Source organism: Austrofundulus limnaeus, unplaced genomic scaffold (assembly GCF_001266775.1).
Source record: "Austrofundulus limnaeus strain Quisiro unplaced genomic scaffold, Austrofundulus_limnaeus-1.0 Scaffold96, whole genome shotgun sequence".
NCBI lineage: Eukaryota > Metazoa > Chordata > Actinopteri > Cyprinodontiformes > Rivulidae > Austrofundulus > Austrofundulus limnaeus.
In genome coordinates this window covers 1423642-1437109 of record NW_013952498.1, presented here as the reverse complement: position 1 = coordinate 1437109, position 13468 = coordinate 1423642, and the positions used below count along the sequence as shown (strand labels likewise).

Below are 13468 nucleotides of genomic sequence, written 5' to 3'. Positions count from 1 at the left end.
GATGGATGGATGGATGGATGGATGGTAGAGCAGTGGTACTGCAGGCTAATTTGCATATTGGTTAACGGCTCTCCAGGACGTGCTTTTCCACGGTTTCATCACAGCGGCTGTGTTCTGGTATAAAAGCCTCTCTCTAAGACACGCCCCTGCAGCAGTCAGAGGGTGGAACAGTTAGCAAGCTTAGCATGATCGTCTGTTGACCTTCAGCCTCGGGTGGGGAGAGCTGACTGCTGCGCTTCTCCCCACCATTTTTCAAATTTCGCCTTGGGGCGGAGTTATCTTTTCACAGGGGGGTAAGATACACTTTAAGGTCGCCCATGCTGAAGCATTAAAGCATACTTATTACTATTTAATTAATATTCTTCTGTTTCAGTAATAAAACAGTCAGTTGCACTGAAAGGTTTCATTCAGTTCCCGACTTGAACTGATGGGTGATTAAAAAACTTCAGAATGACTAGAAGAGGTCATTCAGGCACTGAATTAGGTGTGTTGAAAGCAGGGAAACTGAAAAAAAAAACATGTGGGAGAGTGGCCGTCGGGGACCAGAATTGGACACCCCTGATTTAAAGTGAGTCAAATGTTTCAGGACATCAATTTAGTTCAGAAACAAAAGGGAAAATGAAATATTGGAATACTAATGGGTATGTGGGCCTCTCTTTTAGGCTATGTCCAGAACATGGCTGCCATAATGGATCAAAGTCAAGTTTTTCCCATTGGTAAGGCGGTCATGGACAGCACATTCAATGCATCTAATAGAAGGTTACATAATGAGGATTTTTTTGAAGACAAGTTAAGAGTTATTCTGGCATTTCTAAGGGCAAATTGCAGGATGCAGATCCAAATCTTTTGTGCAGAAAAACGCTGGCCAAGTTTTCACATCTGAGCAATCTTTATACTGTTTTTCAGCAGCTGTGAAACTCAGCTCTGACTCTCAGGAATCAATGAGAGATGCAAACAAGAACAATCGACTGAGCACACAGAAGACGTTAGATTGCTGCTCGAGAGCTGAATTGTATTCAGGTGTGTTTTGTTTAACCAGTCAGACTTTGACAAACCTATTATGCTTGTATTCTTTAAAATAGCTCCCATCGCACATTCGCTCGCTCCTCTTTTTCTTGGAAGTGCAGCCTCCTTTGTGCCTCGCCGGTTTCCTTTCTCTGCCTGCAGCCGATCTGCCACACATCACCGTGTTTGACAGAACGTGGATGAGGTCCCCGAGGGAGGTATCAGCTTCCTGTTGGGAGCTCTTCTGCTGGTGGGCATTTTATGATTTTTTTTTTCTTCAATACAGCCCGATCAATGATTTGTGATATTATCTAGTCGCAAACTGAGTTTCAGAAAACGGCTGCGGGAGGTTTAAGGGACAGACTGAGTGGAGCAGATCATGTTGTGGTGAGGCCACAGATACATGGTGACATTTTAGCTGAAAGCAGGGCAATAAGATGCTGCCTCACATCCAGTTTCTAAATGTATTCAGTAATAGTTTAGGGTCACTGCCAGCTCTTGACCATTTATTCTCTGTGTGCCTCAYAGAAAGGCTCTGGAAGWTTTTTTTTCTTCTTTTTCTTTGTGTGAGTGGTTCAGCTAATGATACACTGCCATCTAGTCTTACAGCAGGGGGAAATCTGTATCAGAAGGGAGGGTTTTTTTGTATACACTGATTTATTGTCTGGCACGGCACTAACAATGGGATAGAAAATGGAGTCTACTGAAGCTGTGATGAAGAAAAAGAAGTTTAAGTACAATTAATTAGATGCAGCTCCTGTATAACAACACATTCATCAAATGTAGTGTTCATTTTTTCCCAGGACGTAGAGGTCAAGACGCTAAAGCACAGCTGGATGTCAGGAGTCATCTTAAAAAAACACCAACACTGAATAATATTTTTCAATTCAATTCAAAAAATGTATTCATTTCAGCAAAAAATAACTATATACAATAAAAAACAAAGAAAATACACAAATCAAAAAATCTAAATAAAATGAAAGGTAGCAGAAGAAGAATAAATCTTGTGATGTCTGCCCCTTTTAACCCCAGAATATAATCAAACAAAACATAATTTACAAAACAATACTAAATAAAAATAAAAACATCAACTCAAACAACAAACTAATATTGCAGCACTATGCTAATGAGGAAACATTTTGGGTTATTATCCAGCTTCAAACCAGCAGCTCTTACAGCTGTGCAGCAAAACACAACTCTCTTGACTGTTCTTCCTCGAGGCGCGAGTACGAGTATTTCCTGTCGATTGTGGCTGCACAGAGATGCTGCTCTGTGGTGGTGACGCAGCCAAACGGATCATTCACCTGTTTTSGCAACGCAACCTCAAGGTGCGACCAGAAAAACAGCGAGTCAGCTGAAGCAGAGCTTAGAAAGAAACATACGAAACAATATGTACAGACTGACATGTTGCATCGTGTTACTGATTTAAACTAAAATAAAAGAAAATGTACCTACAGTACATGTGTTAAACTTAAGGTCTGCGGACCAAATCTGGCCTTCCACTGCATTTTAAGTGGACTGTGAGAGCTTCAAAGATTATTGTCTTAAAATAAACTAATACTGCTTCAAAGCCATAGATTATAAAATACATCTCCCATAATGCATGTTGTTTATTTTACCAGCAAAATAACAGCATCCCACCACTAGGTGGAAGAGCACAAGGTTCAAAATATCCGGCAGCCAGTGTAATTTCCCACGTAAAATCTACATTTTACTGCATTTTCACTGGCTACTTTTGTTGCGGCCCAGTTGTACTGGATGTAAGTTTAAACTGGAATGCCCCTCCAATGGATATTCCCTGTCAGAAAATTGCAGAGAGGCACCACAWCTCATCAGTGAGTAAAAGTCTCTTACTTTTCTATTATTTCTGTATTATTTTTTTCAAATTAAGTTGGTCAAACACGTAGTGCTTTTCAGTGTTCATGAGGACGTGTTAAAACACTGTTTCTAAGCAGGAAATACCACGTAGAGCTCAGTTATTGTTTGTTAGTGGTGCTCAGCCTTAGCTATGAGACAAGGAATGTTTCTGGGCAAATTCTTTTCGACACTGTACAATATATGGTTACAAAATCATGTCTTATCACAGACATTTGTACACTGATGAAACATTATGTAAAAAAAAGCATCAGTGCTACTTGATTTGATTTCTATAATCAAGGACTCGTTTCAGCCGTAAATTTAYCCAACAACTAGAGCAAAAACATCAACAGCGCCTGAAGCCTCCCCTCTCAACCGCATCTGAGGATGTGCCAGAAAACACAGATGCCACCAAAGCAAACGTTGGAAGCGCAGCATTCAGCTAACGATTGGATCTGCAGGACGTTTTTCAGGTGACTTATGTTGCTGCTCCTCTGCCGGGGGGGCAAGGATGAGCGAGGATCTATTGATCCACTGTTTTGCAACTAAATCGATCCTACAGCACATATCTTTGCAGCTGTTTTGGTCAGACTTAAGTAAGTGAACTGAAAATGACTCTACAAGAAGGATGATCAAATTAAATTCATAGTAATGAACATAAAATAGCATTACAGTGAAATAAAACAGCACTTGTGTTATCACAGTTCTGACATATTTTACAAGAGTCACAAAATAATTTAGCATCAGTGAAGCCTAACACGCACAATTCGATTAGTTTTCATTACGTTGAGAAATATGCCAGAGTAATATGGCCGTGCCTGAAGGTTTTTTTTTTTTAAGTACCACTATTAAAATAATAAAATATGCCCACACACTGCTGTGAAACTTTATATTTGTTGGCAAAACAGAATTACACAGTGGAACAGGCTCATTCAAGGAGTTTTTGACATCCCCCAAAGATAATTACTGAAACTTCCTCCTACATTTCCTTTCCAGAATTCTTTCCTGTCCCTAACTTCATCCAAAGCAGATTTCTGCATTTAAAGAGTTCAGATTATTTTGAGGCGGCTGTGGTAGAGTGGTTAGGGGAACCGTCCTGGAACCAGAAGGTTGCCAGTTCGATCCCCATCCAGTCAATCCCCATCCAGTCGACTTAGTCGTTTTGTCCTTGGGCAAGACACCTTACCCGCCTTGCCTACTGATGGTGGTCAGAGGGTCCGGTGGTGCCTGTGTAAGGCAGCCTCACCTCTGTCAGTGCGCCCCAGGACAGCTGTGGCTACAATTGTAGTTTGCCATCGTCAGTGTGTGAATGTGTGTGTGTGTGTGCATGGGGGGAATGTCTGTAGTGTGAAGCGCTTTGAGTGTCCTGGATGGATAGAAAGGCGCTATATAAGTACAGTCCATTTACCATTTTAAAAGTCTGGTACATTAGATAAGCTGTCAGCATTTTACCTGTTGTAGATAGCTCTTTGAACAACCTCAGTTTGAAAAATTGATGTAGTTTATTAATGATCAAACTAATGAGTAAACATTAACCTGAGTGATTTTAAGACCAAAATAGATTATGTTGTCCTAAAACAACTCATTTTTTTTAAATATCACAGCGGTTCCCTACAATAATGTTTAATAAATCTTTTGCACTAGAGTTTTTTAAATAAAACAATTCATGTGTAACATAAGGCTCTTTCATAGAACAGTTTTGTAAAATTGTCAGAGTCTTTCTTTATGCTACCTCCACCCGCATATAAATCACAAACGAAGCTGGTTGCATCCCGCACACACATGAGCTTTCAGAAATAAATCAAGCAGCGCAGAATCAAAAATGCCTAAAATTCATGTCATTTTATTTGTGACACAACAATCTACAACATCAAGCTTGAAGGAAACGTACTGAGGGCTGTACCAGACCATCCAGCAGCTGAAGATGACGGAAAGCTAACAGTAGCTAATGTTCACTTGTTGTTGCTTGGTAGCTGCAGTTGTTGTTTAGTTGAACTCRTGTGAAAAAATGTTGCAGTCATTGCAGACGATTCAAGAAAAGTTMATCTCATCTGTGTGAGGTGTTCTGCACTTTTGTCAATCTTCACTCTATAACAAAACTGTTTGCTGTTGTTAAACTTTACTGAGACACAAGCCRGTTTACTTTTTCACATGTTGGTCATGTAAGCTCTGTTATGGCACAAAGGCACACCAGGGCTGGATCAGCATAGACCCCAAACTCACCACCTCAGTCCATTCAGAAGTCGTTAGACAGCATCYAAAACCCAAYTGAAGGTGTTTTATAAGAGCTTTTRTAGTGMAAAAGAAAAATACAAAACTATCTAATGGAAACATAAGGCAGTGTAAAAAATGTTTTTATACTTTTGTTTCTTTGTCAGATCACACTTAGCTTGTTTTAGTTTTCAATATGTGACTCAGATAAAATATTAAGTCCAGAGACAACTCAGTTTTCAGTGTAAATAAGCATCTAAAGCAAACATAACGTCGATCTAAAGGTTTATAGAATTTTGCATCTACACAATAAGATTTTTGCGACTAAGGTTGTTTTAATGTGGCTTCATCTACAGAAGGTTAGATACTGACTGCTCTTAAGTTCTCCGCMGACTTCTCTGCCACTTCAACAAATCTGAACCATTACTTGAACATGTAATAGAAAGAAAAAAACACCTATTATTCTTACTTTTAAAGAGGCATAAAGTGAGATCAGTAAATATCCTCTCCAAATGAGTGCAAGAGAATAATRTGAAACTTTTCATCAGGAAAGAGAAAAGCTGGACAATCAGTGACTACAGAGGAGTTATTTATCTCACTGTTACGCTCCAGTACAGATCTGTGCCATGAACTGCATTCTGTGCATCAGCAGAGAAGGGTGACCCTGAAAAAAAAACCCACATCATTTTACATTTCAAAGAACGTGGCCTCAATATATTTCACCAGCTCATTGGCTGTGACTGATGACACGAGTTGCCAGAGTTTAAATAAGAATCCATTGTTAAATGGATTTGACTGAAAAGTGATTGAAAAGCCACACTGAAGTTAATTAATGGCACCGGGCTGTGTTGATAAAATTAGAGCCCAGAATCCTATTTAGCTTAGGTACACAAGGGCTAGACATAAATCTAAAAAAAAAAACCTCATGAGACATTATTATTCTAACATGTCCTCRTTTAGTCATTATTCCAGGCAGTGCTTTTTCTTTTAACCTTTTCTGAGAGCAGGAAGCTCGCTCGAGTTCAATAACAAAACTAATAGACTAATAATCTGTAACTGTGTGYGTGAAGCAGCTTTCTTTTTATATTTCAAACAACAGCGGAGAGCTGTGTGGAAATGGGACTCCGCGTCAATGCTAATTCATCTATATGGTAATGCTCTCTGATGTAAGGCGATAGTAGGAAAAGCGCGGCGTCAGCAACAGCTGAAGCCGCTGTGTGACTTTGGGCTTACGACAGAGGGCCGAGGCTGAGGCACTTCATTACAGAGCTGCACCGTCTCTCTCCGCTGCTGGCCGAGGCAGCTGCTTTAAAGTAATGGGAGAAACGGTGCCCTGACACTAGTTTCCAGTGCACTAACACACTGAGCGCATATTCCATTACTCCCACCTCACGTCTCCGCTCTCGATAACTCCTGTTTTCCCTTGAAAAAAAAATAGGGGGAAGGAATTTAGTTTCTTACTCCTGCAGCTTCATGCCAAGAACTCACGTCTCTTAAACTGATTAATAGTGCATAAGAAAAGAGAGAATGGATTGGGGTGGAGGAAGAGGGAAGACAATAAAAGGGCAGGGAGAGGACAAAAAGAAATAAGGTGGTGGATTAGAAGTCAGGGAATAACTTATAGGATGTGTCAGGAAAACTGATGAGAAAATGGTAAAATGTGCTGATATGATAATAACCTCCCATTGACCTCTGTTCTATTTATCCTGTTTAACTCTGTCATTTTTTTTATTATCTCATCACAGAAAACAAACATCCTTGTTTTCCTGCATGCAGAAGCAGAAGCAAGTGAAGACAACTAACAAAAAAGCGCATTCAAACAGGCTTCCGCCACAAAAATCACACTCAAACAAATCTTTTAACTGCCTAATCAATGCCTGTAGAGCTATGGAGATGAGGTCAATAGTCAATAAGTCCCGAGTCAGGTGTGACGCACGCCATTGATCAAAGTGCACACAGTGCAACAAACCAAGGATTAAACCATTTGTCTGCAGACTCCACCTTGAACCATTATCCTGACCCTCAAGCAAAACCTGGCGTGAGATACAAAGTAAAAAAAAAAAGAAAAAAGCTCTCTGGAGTTTCAGAACATCCATCACTGAGCTTTGCACACATTCAGGGAAGCTGCAGACGCACAAACACAAGCAGCCGAGATAAGATGGGTTGTTTCAGCGAGTCTCAGCGGGGACAAGAAAACTACGAGAGGCTCGGCCAGCGAAGAGGCTCCCGTGCATCAATATTGCCTTACCTTGTGTTCTGCCAGCCAAAGTCTCATCCCAGCTTCTCAGAAGTAGCATGGTGGAGCGGCCAGGGACTCCTCTCTCCCTCTCATAGCCTCGGACTGAGGGAGGCTGAACTAAAGTCAACAGAAAACAAAATTAAACAATATGAATATTGATTGTGAGTGGCTTTGTGTTTCAAAATGACAAAAAAATTATTGTGATTTCATTCTGTTTCTTTTAACTCACAGAACTTTTGTGTTCAAGTTTCGATGCACTATTTGTGGAATCAAAAACTTAATTGAATATGAATTAAACTCRATGTGTCAAACTCAAGGCCCAAGGGCCAAATCTGGCTCTCATTACCATTTTATCTGGCTCCAAATGTAACACTTTAAATGGAAAATATTTATAATCTTTGTTGCTGTATTTAGTGCATTCTACTCATGACAGCTTTCAAGCCAAGAAAATTAAGTTGGAATTTTGCAGTAATCTTTGATTTCTAGAATGAAAACAGCCACAGATAATCAACTTTCATTATCTTTTTCTGAATTATCTTCTCATTTTAAAGTCAATTAATTGGATTTTTAGTGAGGGTTTTCTTTTTTAAATTGATTTACTGGATTGTGATAAAATGTATCTCTAAGAAATGATCAAAAAGTTGTTGAAAAGGTGTAAGGCATAATAAATGAATGCTAATGATGAGTCTTTCTAAATTGATTTATTTTTGCTCTATTTGTTAGGTTCTATATGTTCTACATAAAACATAATTTGGAAAAGGTCAGTTGTATTTGTATTGTGTTTTGAATTTTTCCACCATAGGGTTACTAAGTATAACTCCCCTTGTTTTCATTCTATAAGTGTGGTTCTGTGGAACCGTTATGAACAATTAATATCTTACCTGTTGTAGACAGTGTTGAAAATAGTTTCATACTGATTGAATTGGCATTCTTAAAYAATTCCAATTTCAAAACTTTTACTGTAGATTATGCAAACACTATTTTATAACCTTAATTTTGTTGTCAATTTTACATAAAATTTTGTGATTATTTGCCATTTCAAACACCAACAGCAGCGAGCTATAATACTTCCTGCAAAAATATCAGTATCTTTCTACCAGAGTAATCATGTAAAATTAAACTGAAGGCAACATAAAGGCATAAATAATAGTTTGCATTAAAGTATGAGAATAAAACAACAGCAGTTCATTTTGGTATTGGTCCCGCACAGACTAGCTGTTAGCTTGTCATATTATCTCCAAACTGAGGTTGTTCAAAAAGCCATCTACGACAGGTAAGATATTAAGTGTTCAAAACTTTTCCACAGATCCCCACATCTAAAGATCTGAACTGTGGCTTTAGGGATTATGTGGAACAAATGTTCACTAATTCAAGAGGTGAGAATGAAAAGTGGTGCTGTTAGTATTTTCTGTTCAGATTCCAGTTTTTCCACATAGAAAAAAAAACTTACAGCAGTCTTAGGTAAAATCCTCAAACGGTCCAGAGGACAGAGCATCGGTTTCGTGAWAATCGCACTCCACAGGAGCAGCTTCACTTGTGTTTCTTAGAAAAGGTGCTCAGGGAATCTTGTTTTTCTGATGTCCGCCACTCTGTTATTGCAAAAGGGAACAAGAAGGACAGAGGGTCAGTAGCAGGTCACCATCACTTAGTTGCTAATAAAGCCACGCACTGCTTTGGCATCTCCAAGCTGCTCGCTTTCAAAACAAATACAGCAGACCAAAGTGGAGGGGGGATTTAAATACAGATTGAAGAGAGAGCATTCCACAGTAGCGTTTACAGGTCAAATGCAAAGTGAAGGTCATGTATGTAAACAAGGTCATGTAGGTAAATAACAAAAACTCATCTACATACATGTTATTAACGAGTAACGYGTTTCAAATGAGACGAATAACAAAGCTGACACACAACAAAGAGTCCATCTGATTAGAAGAGGAGCAAGTGAGCCATGGTTTGGGTAAATAAATGATTAGGTGAAATATGTTAATGAATAATGAAGCGGTCTCCGCRGGGGAACAGATTGGACATTTCATTTTTAATGGATTGACGGGTCTCACACGAAGTTGAGACGACATGCACATGCGGCAACATGTGATAACCCATCATCACGTGAACCTGCACAGCTGACTTGCAGTATTCTGCTCACTTTAAATGTAGACACTTTGATACCCCCCCCCCCACCGCCCCCCACACACTTGGTCCTAGTCTTATAAAGAGGTGTTAAATCCATTTCAGTCCACTCACTCTGTGTACATCACTTCTCTCAGACAGCATCTCTGTCGATCCTCTTAATAAGCTCAGATGAATTATTAAATAGCCTTTTTATATCAGATCATGCCCCATATTCCGCTCACTCGATGTGAGCATWCGGCCAATAAAATGGAGTTGTACTCCTGAAGCCGTCCCACAGAGACCCTGCTTGCTCTGTAGTGGGAGAACGGCTCTCGGAGGCACACGTTACGAGCTTCAGATAAAGTTCTGTGGATCCGTTTCCCACGCAGGGACGGATGAGGTCGTCTTGCAGCACTACATTCCAGGAATCAAGGCTCGAGCTAGTTGCTCCTCGCGCCAGATTTTAGAGGTTAAACTCGTCTCTGAACGGTGGAGGTGACGACGYGCGCTGTCAAAGTGAATTAGGGGTTCTGAAGCGGCGCAAGTTAGTGGAATACAAAACACCTAACAAGGCGGCTGCGGAACACTCCGAGCCACACGCAGGAGCTGCTTTGTTGTCTCATTAGGCGGCACATGGATAGAGAGAGAATCAGTAGGAAGAGAGGATGGGATTATGAATCTCCTCAGCTCCTGCTGTCTCCTCTCCTGGCCTGTTTATCAATGAAGACTGCGARCGCGTCGCCTGTGAAATCTCCTAAGCTCCGTTTGGAGACGCTTGGCAGGCTCGCCTTCATCAAAAGCTTCTGGCACCAAACTGTTTCGGGAAATATGTCGTAGTGCCCCAGTTATTAAAACAACCCAGATTTACTGTTCAGTCAAATCGCTGGCAAAATTAACAAAGATGTTAATCAATTAGACGGACGTGCGTCTGGGGTACGACAACCACTGGAACGCCACGTTTGGCTGAGACACCGTACGATAAAACACACTCATGATTAGAATCCAGAKTTTGACAAAATGCTACACATCCCATTGTGATGGGAAGCAAATGGGCCGTTCGGTTGCATATGCTCACATTACCTCCAAGCTACGCTCTAAGGAAATGCTCTCAGCTTTTCCCTCTGAAACACCAGTCAAATCAGATGTACCAAATGCTGTTTTCCAGCTAAGTGCTTCTTAATGTTCACATCACCATCTACATTTGCGTGACAGCACAACAAAGATGTTTGTATACAGCTAAAAAAAAAAAAAAGTCATCCAGCAGCGTGCCAGAGCTCGYGTCCATTTTGCAGCAGCGACAGCTTTGACAGACTACCTGGGCTTAAGTGCCCATCTGTGGGCGAGCCCCCCGAGGTCACATGTGTGCCAGGAGCACTGAGCAGGACGGGTAATCGGCTCGGGTTGTGGGAGCGAGTCCCAGGTGGGTGTTACGGGTACGGYGGCGCAGCCTCAACCTGCGCGGGGAGCGCTAAACACACATAAACACATATGGTGAAGTCAAAGCGCCGGCAGGCAGACGACTGGAAGGTAAATCAGAGAAACAGGGTCAATCACTGTTGCTCTGGTGACAGATGAATGGTCAGGGGGTCCGTGTGTGCGTGTGTGTAGGTGTGTATTTGTGAGACTTGAATGTGAATTTTGCTGCAGATGAATAAAAACCAAATTGACTTCCAAAAACACTCGATCAGAGGAAGAGTGTTTGTGATCGTCCTGCAGTGAACAGATCACCTTTTAGTGGAGTAATGGGGTCAATCATCGTTTCACTCATCACAGATGGATGGTCAGGGGGTCTCTGTGTGTGTGTGTAAAAGAGAACGAGTGTGTGTTTTGCTCCAGACAAATTAGAAAACCCTGATTCCAAAAACAATTCATTAGAAAAATGGTCCTGCTGTGAAGTAATCCAGGTTGTAGTGAAATAGCAGCAGATTAAAAAAAAACAAYTGGTAGTAAAGTTTGTTTCTTCACATAGACTGCTTTCGATACACAGACACACACTCCAGTCTGACATAGGAATGGAGGCAGGAATGATTCGACTGGTGGCTGCTAGTTTCATTTTGACCTGTTAAGTTCCTTTTTTTATTGTCTAAGTTCCTGCAACAAACTAGAACGAAAGGTTAAAATGAGCTGAAAGGGATAAAAAGAGGGAAAGAGTGAAGGCTCTAAGTGATGTGAGATAATCCACGAGCATCCAACGCTTATTTTGTGAACGCAAATCCATGACCACTGAACACACACACACACACACACACACACATACACACACACACAGAGAAGCAAAAATACTCCCTTAATGATAAAACATGTATATTTTAAAGTGAATAATCGTCCTCAACATGCAAGCAGCAAAAGCATGAGCCAAAAACACATACTCACCTATTTAACTCTCAACACTGACATATTAAATTTGGAGAGAAATGAGGAATATTACAGCAGCTAATTGATAAAGATGTTGCTTGAGTCTTTAATCCGCGATAGTCCAATCCCATTAAGATTCAGTTGAGAAGAGAAATACTGAAATCAGCCTTAGTCCATTAAAATGTGTCAAAAAATCCAGAATTTAAAACTGTTTTTTTTTTATTCTTAATTCTTTTTAGGTTTTTGTTGGGGTTTTTTTTCTGTCACTCGAGATCTAATCCAGGATTTAAAGGGTAATTCCACAGGAAACGTCTACATCCAGAGCGCCTTTATCAGGCTGATGGTTGCTCATAAGTCCCACTTTCCTTTATCTTCATGCAAATGAAGCGGAGCAGCTTTAAAACCTCCTTCGGGAAAAGAGTGGAAATATTTTTGGGGTTTTAAATGATGAACACAAAGATGAATTACGTGGCTTTCTTTCACTGTCCGTGTGCATATCCCTCTTCCTTTACACAACACAAACAGACACACACACACTTCAGATTATTCTACTTTGCAGTGAGCTTCACACTTTGTAGCCCTTCAGCATTTTTTATGTCTTCTTAGTCAAAATGATGGTGAAATTACACAGCTCAAATGCTAAATCAAGAGCAGATGGAGGCATGTTTTTGAATGATACAGTGACAGGACCAAACGATGAATAAATAAYGTGGAAGAGATGAGAAAGTGGAAGAAAAGAAGATGGACAGAGATGATTAAAGTTAGGTTGTTTGATGTCAAAAAAGTCCAAATTTTGGAAAGAAGGAAAGAAAAGAATCTTCTGGTTCATGAAGCCGGATTTTCTTTTTTTGTTAGTCCATTCTCCCTGGGTGCTTGTGTGTGTCTGTGTCCAGGAATGAGTCGGATCGGAAAGACACGAGACAGAGAGAGAGAGAGAGAGAGAGAGAGAGAGAGAGAGACAGAGAGAGAGAGAGAGAGGAGACGAGAGGGAGGAGAGAGGGGAAAAAAGAGGACAGCAGGAGCGAACACAGAAGACTGGATAAACACAGATGACACCCCGATGGAACGGACAAGTGCTGGCTTTGGAATACACTTTGAGAGGTCGGGGCCTTTCCGCTCAGTTTGACCTTCATCTGATCAAACAGGAGGCCAGGAAACTGGAACGTAACTTATTTCCCCCTCTGACAGCAATGTGATTAGAAGTCCAGGTGTCTTTAAAGTGTGTTGGACAGGAAACAAAGGAAACAAACATGAGACAAGGAAGCTGTGTGATGAAGGGCCCGTTTTAATGAAACAAAACACACGTTATTGTGCAACAACATGGAGAGAGAGAGAAAAAAACAGACGATTTCATCATGACGACGACTGGAGCAGGTGCTCGCTGGATGAGTCACAGTGGTTCAGGTTGGGAGGAAAACTCAAGTCAGAAATGAAAAAGGAGGAAGTGACATATGGAGGACATGAGGCGAGAATCAGCTGAGAGCAGGATGAGAGGAGAGAACTGTTGTGTGTGTGTGTGGGGGGGGGGGTCCTACAACGTGTGAACAATTTTCCTAAAAAAAAAGGCAGCCTCGTGGGGACCGAAATGAATCGTGGGGACCTGGTCCAAATGCAAATTACGGGTATGGGGTTAGGTTTAGGACCAAGGTTTAGGTTAATTTTAGAGTATATGGTCAGGGTTAGGCTATAAAG

General features: G+C 40.8%; 1 protein-coding gene across 1 annotated transcript in view; it reads right to left on the bottom strand.

Annotated features, from left to right (window-relative positions):
- The window catches only part of LOC106520718 (glutamate receptor ionotropic, NMDA 2B), a gene marked incomplete at its 3' end in the record, with an annotated part of 54902 nt that extends 41556 nt beyond the window's left edge, over positions 1-13346 (bottom strand). Inside the window, 3 exon segments of the mRNA XM_014012942.1 lie at positions 7322-7429; positions 8763-8901; positions 11795-13346. Coding sequence (XP_013868396.1) covers positions 7322-7348 — 27 coding nt within the window.
- Between the last annotated feature and the right edge of the window lie 122 nt (positions 13347-13468).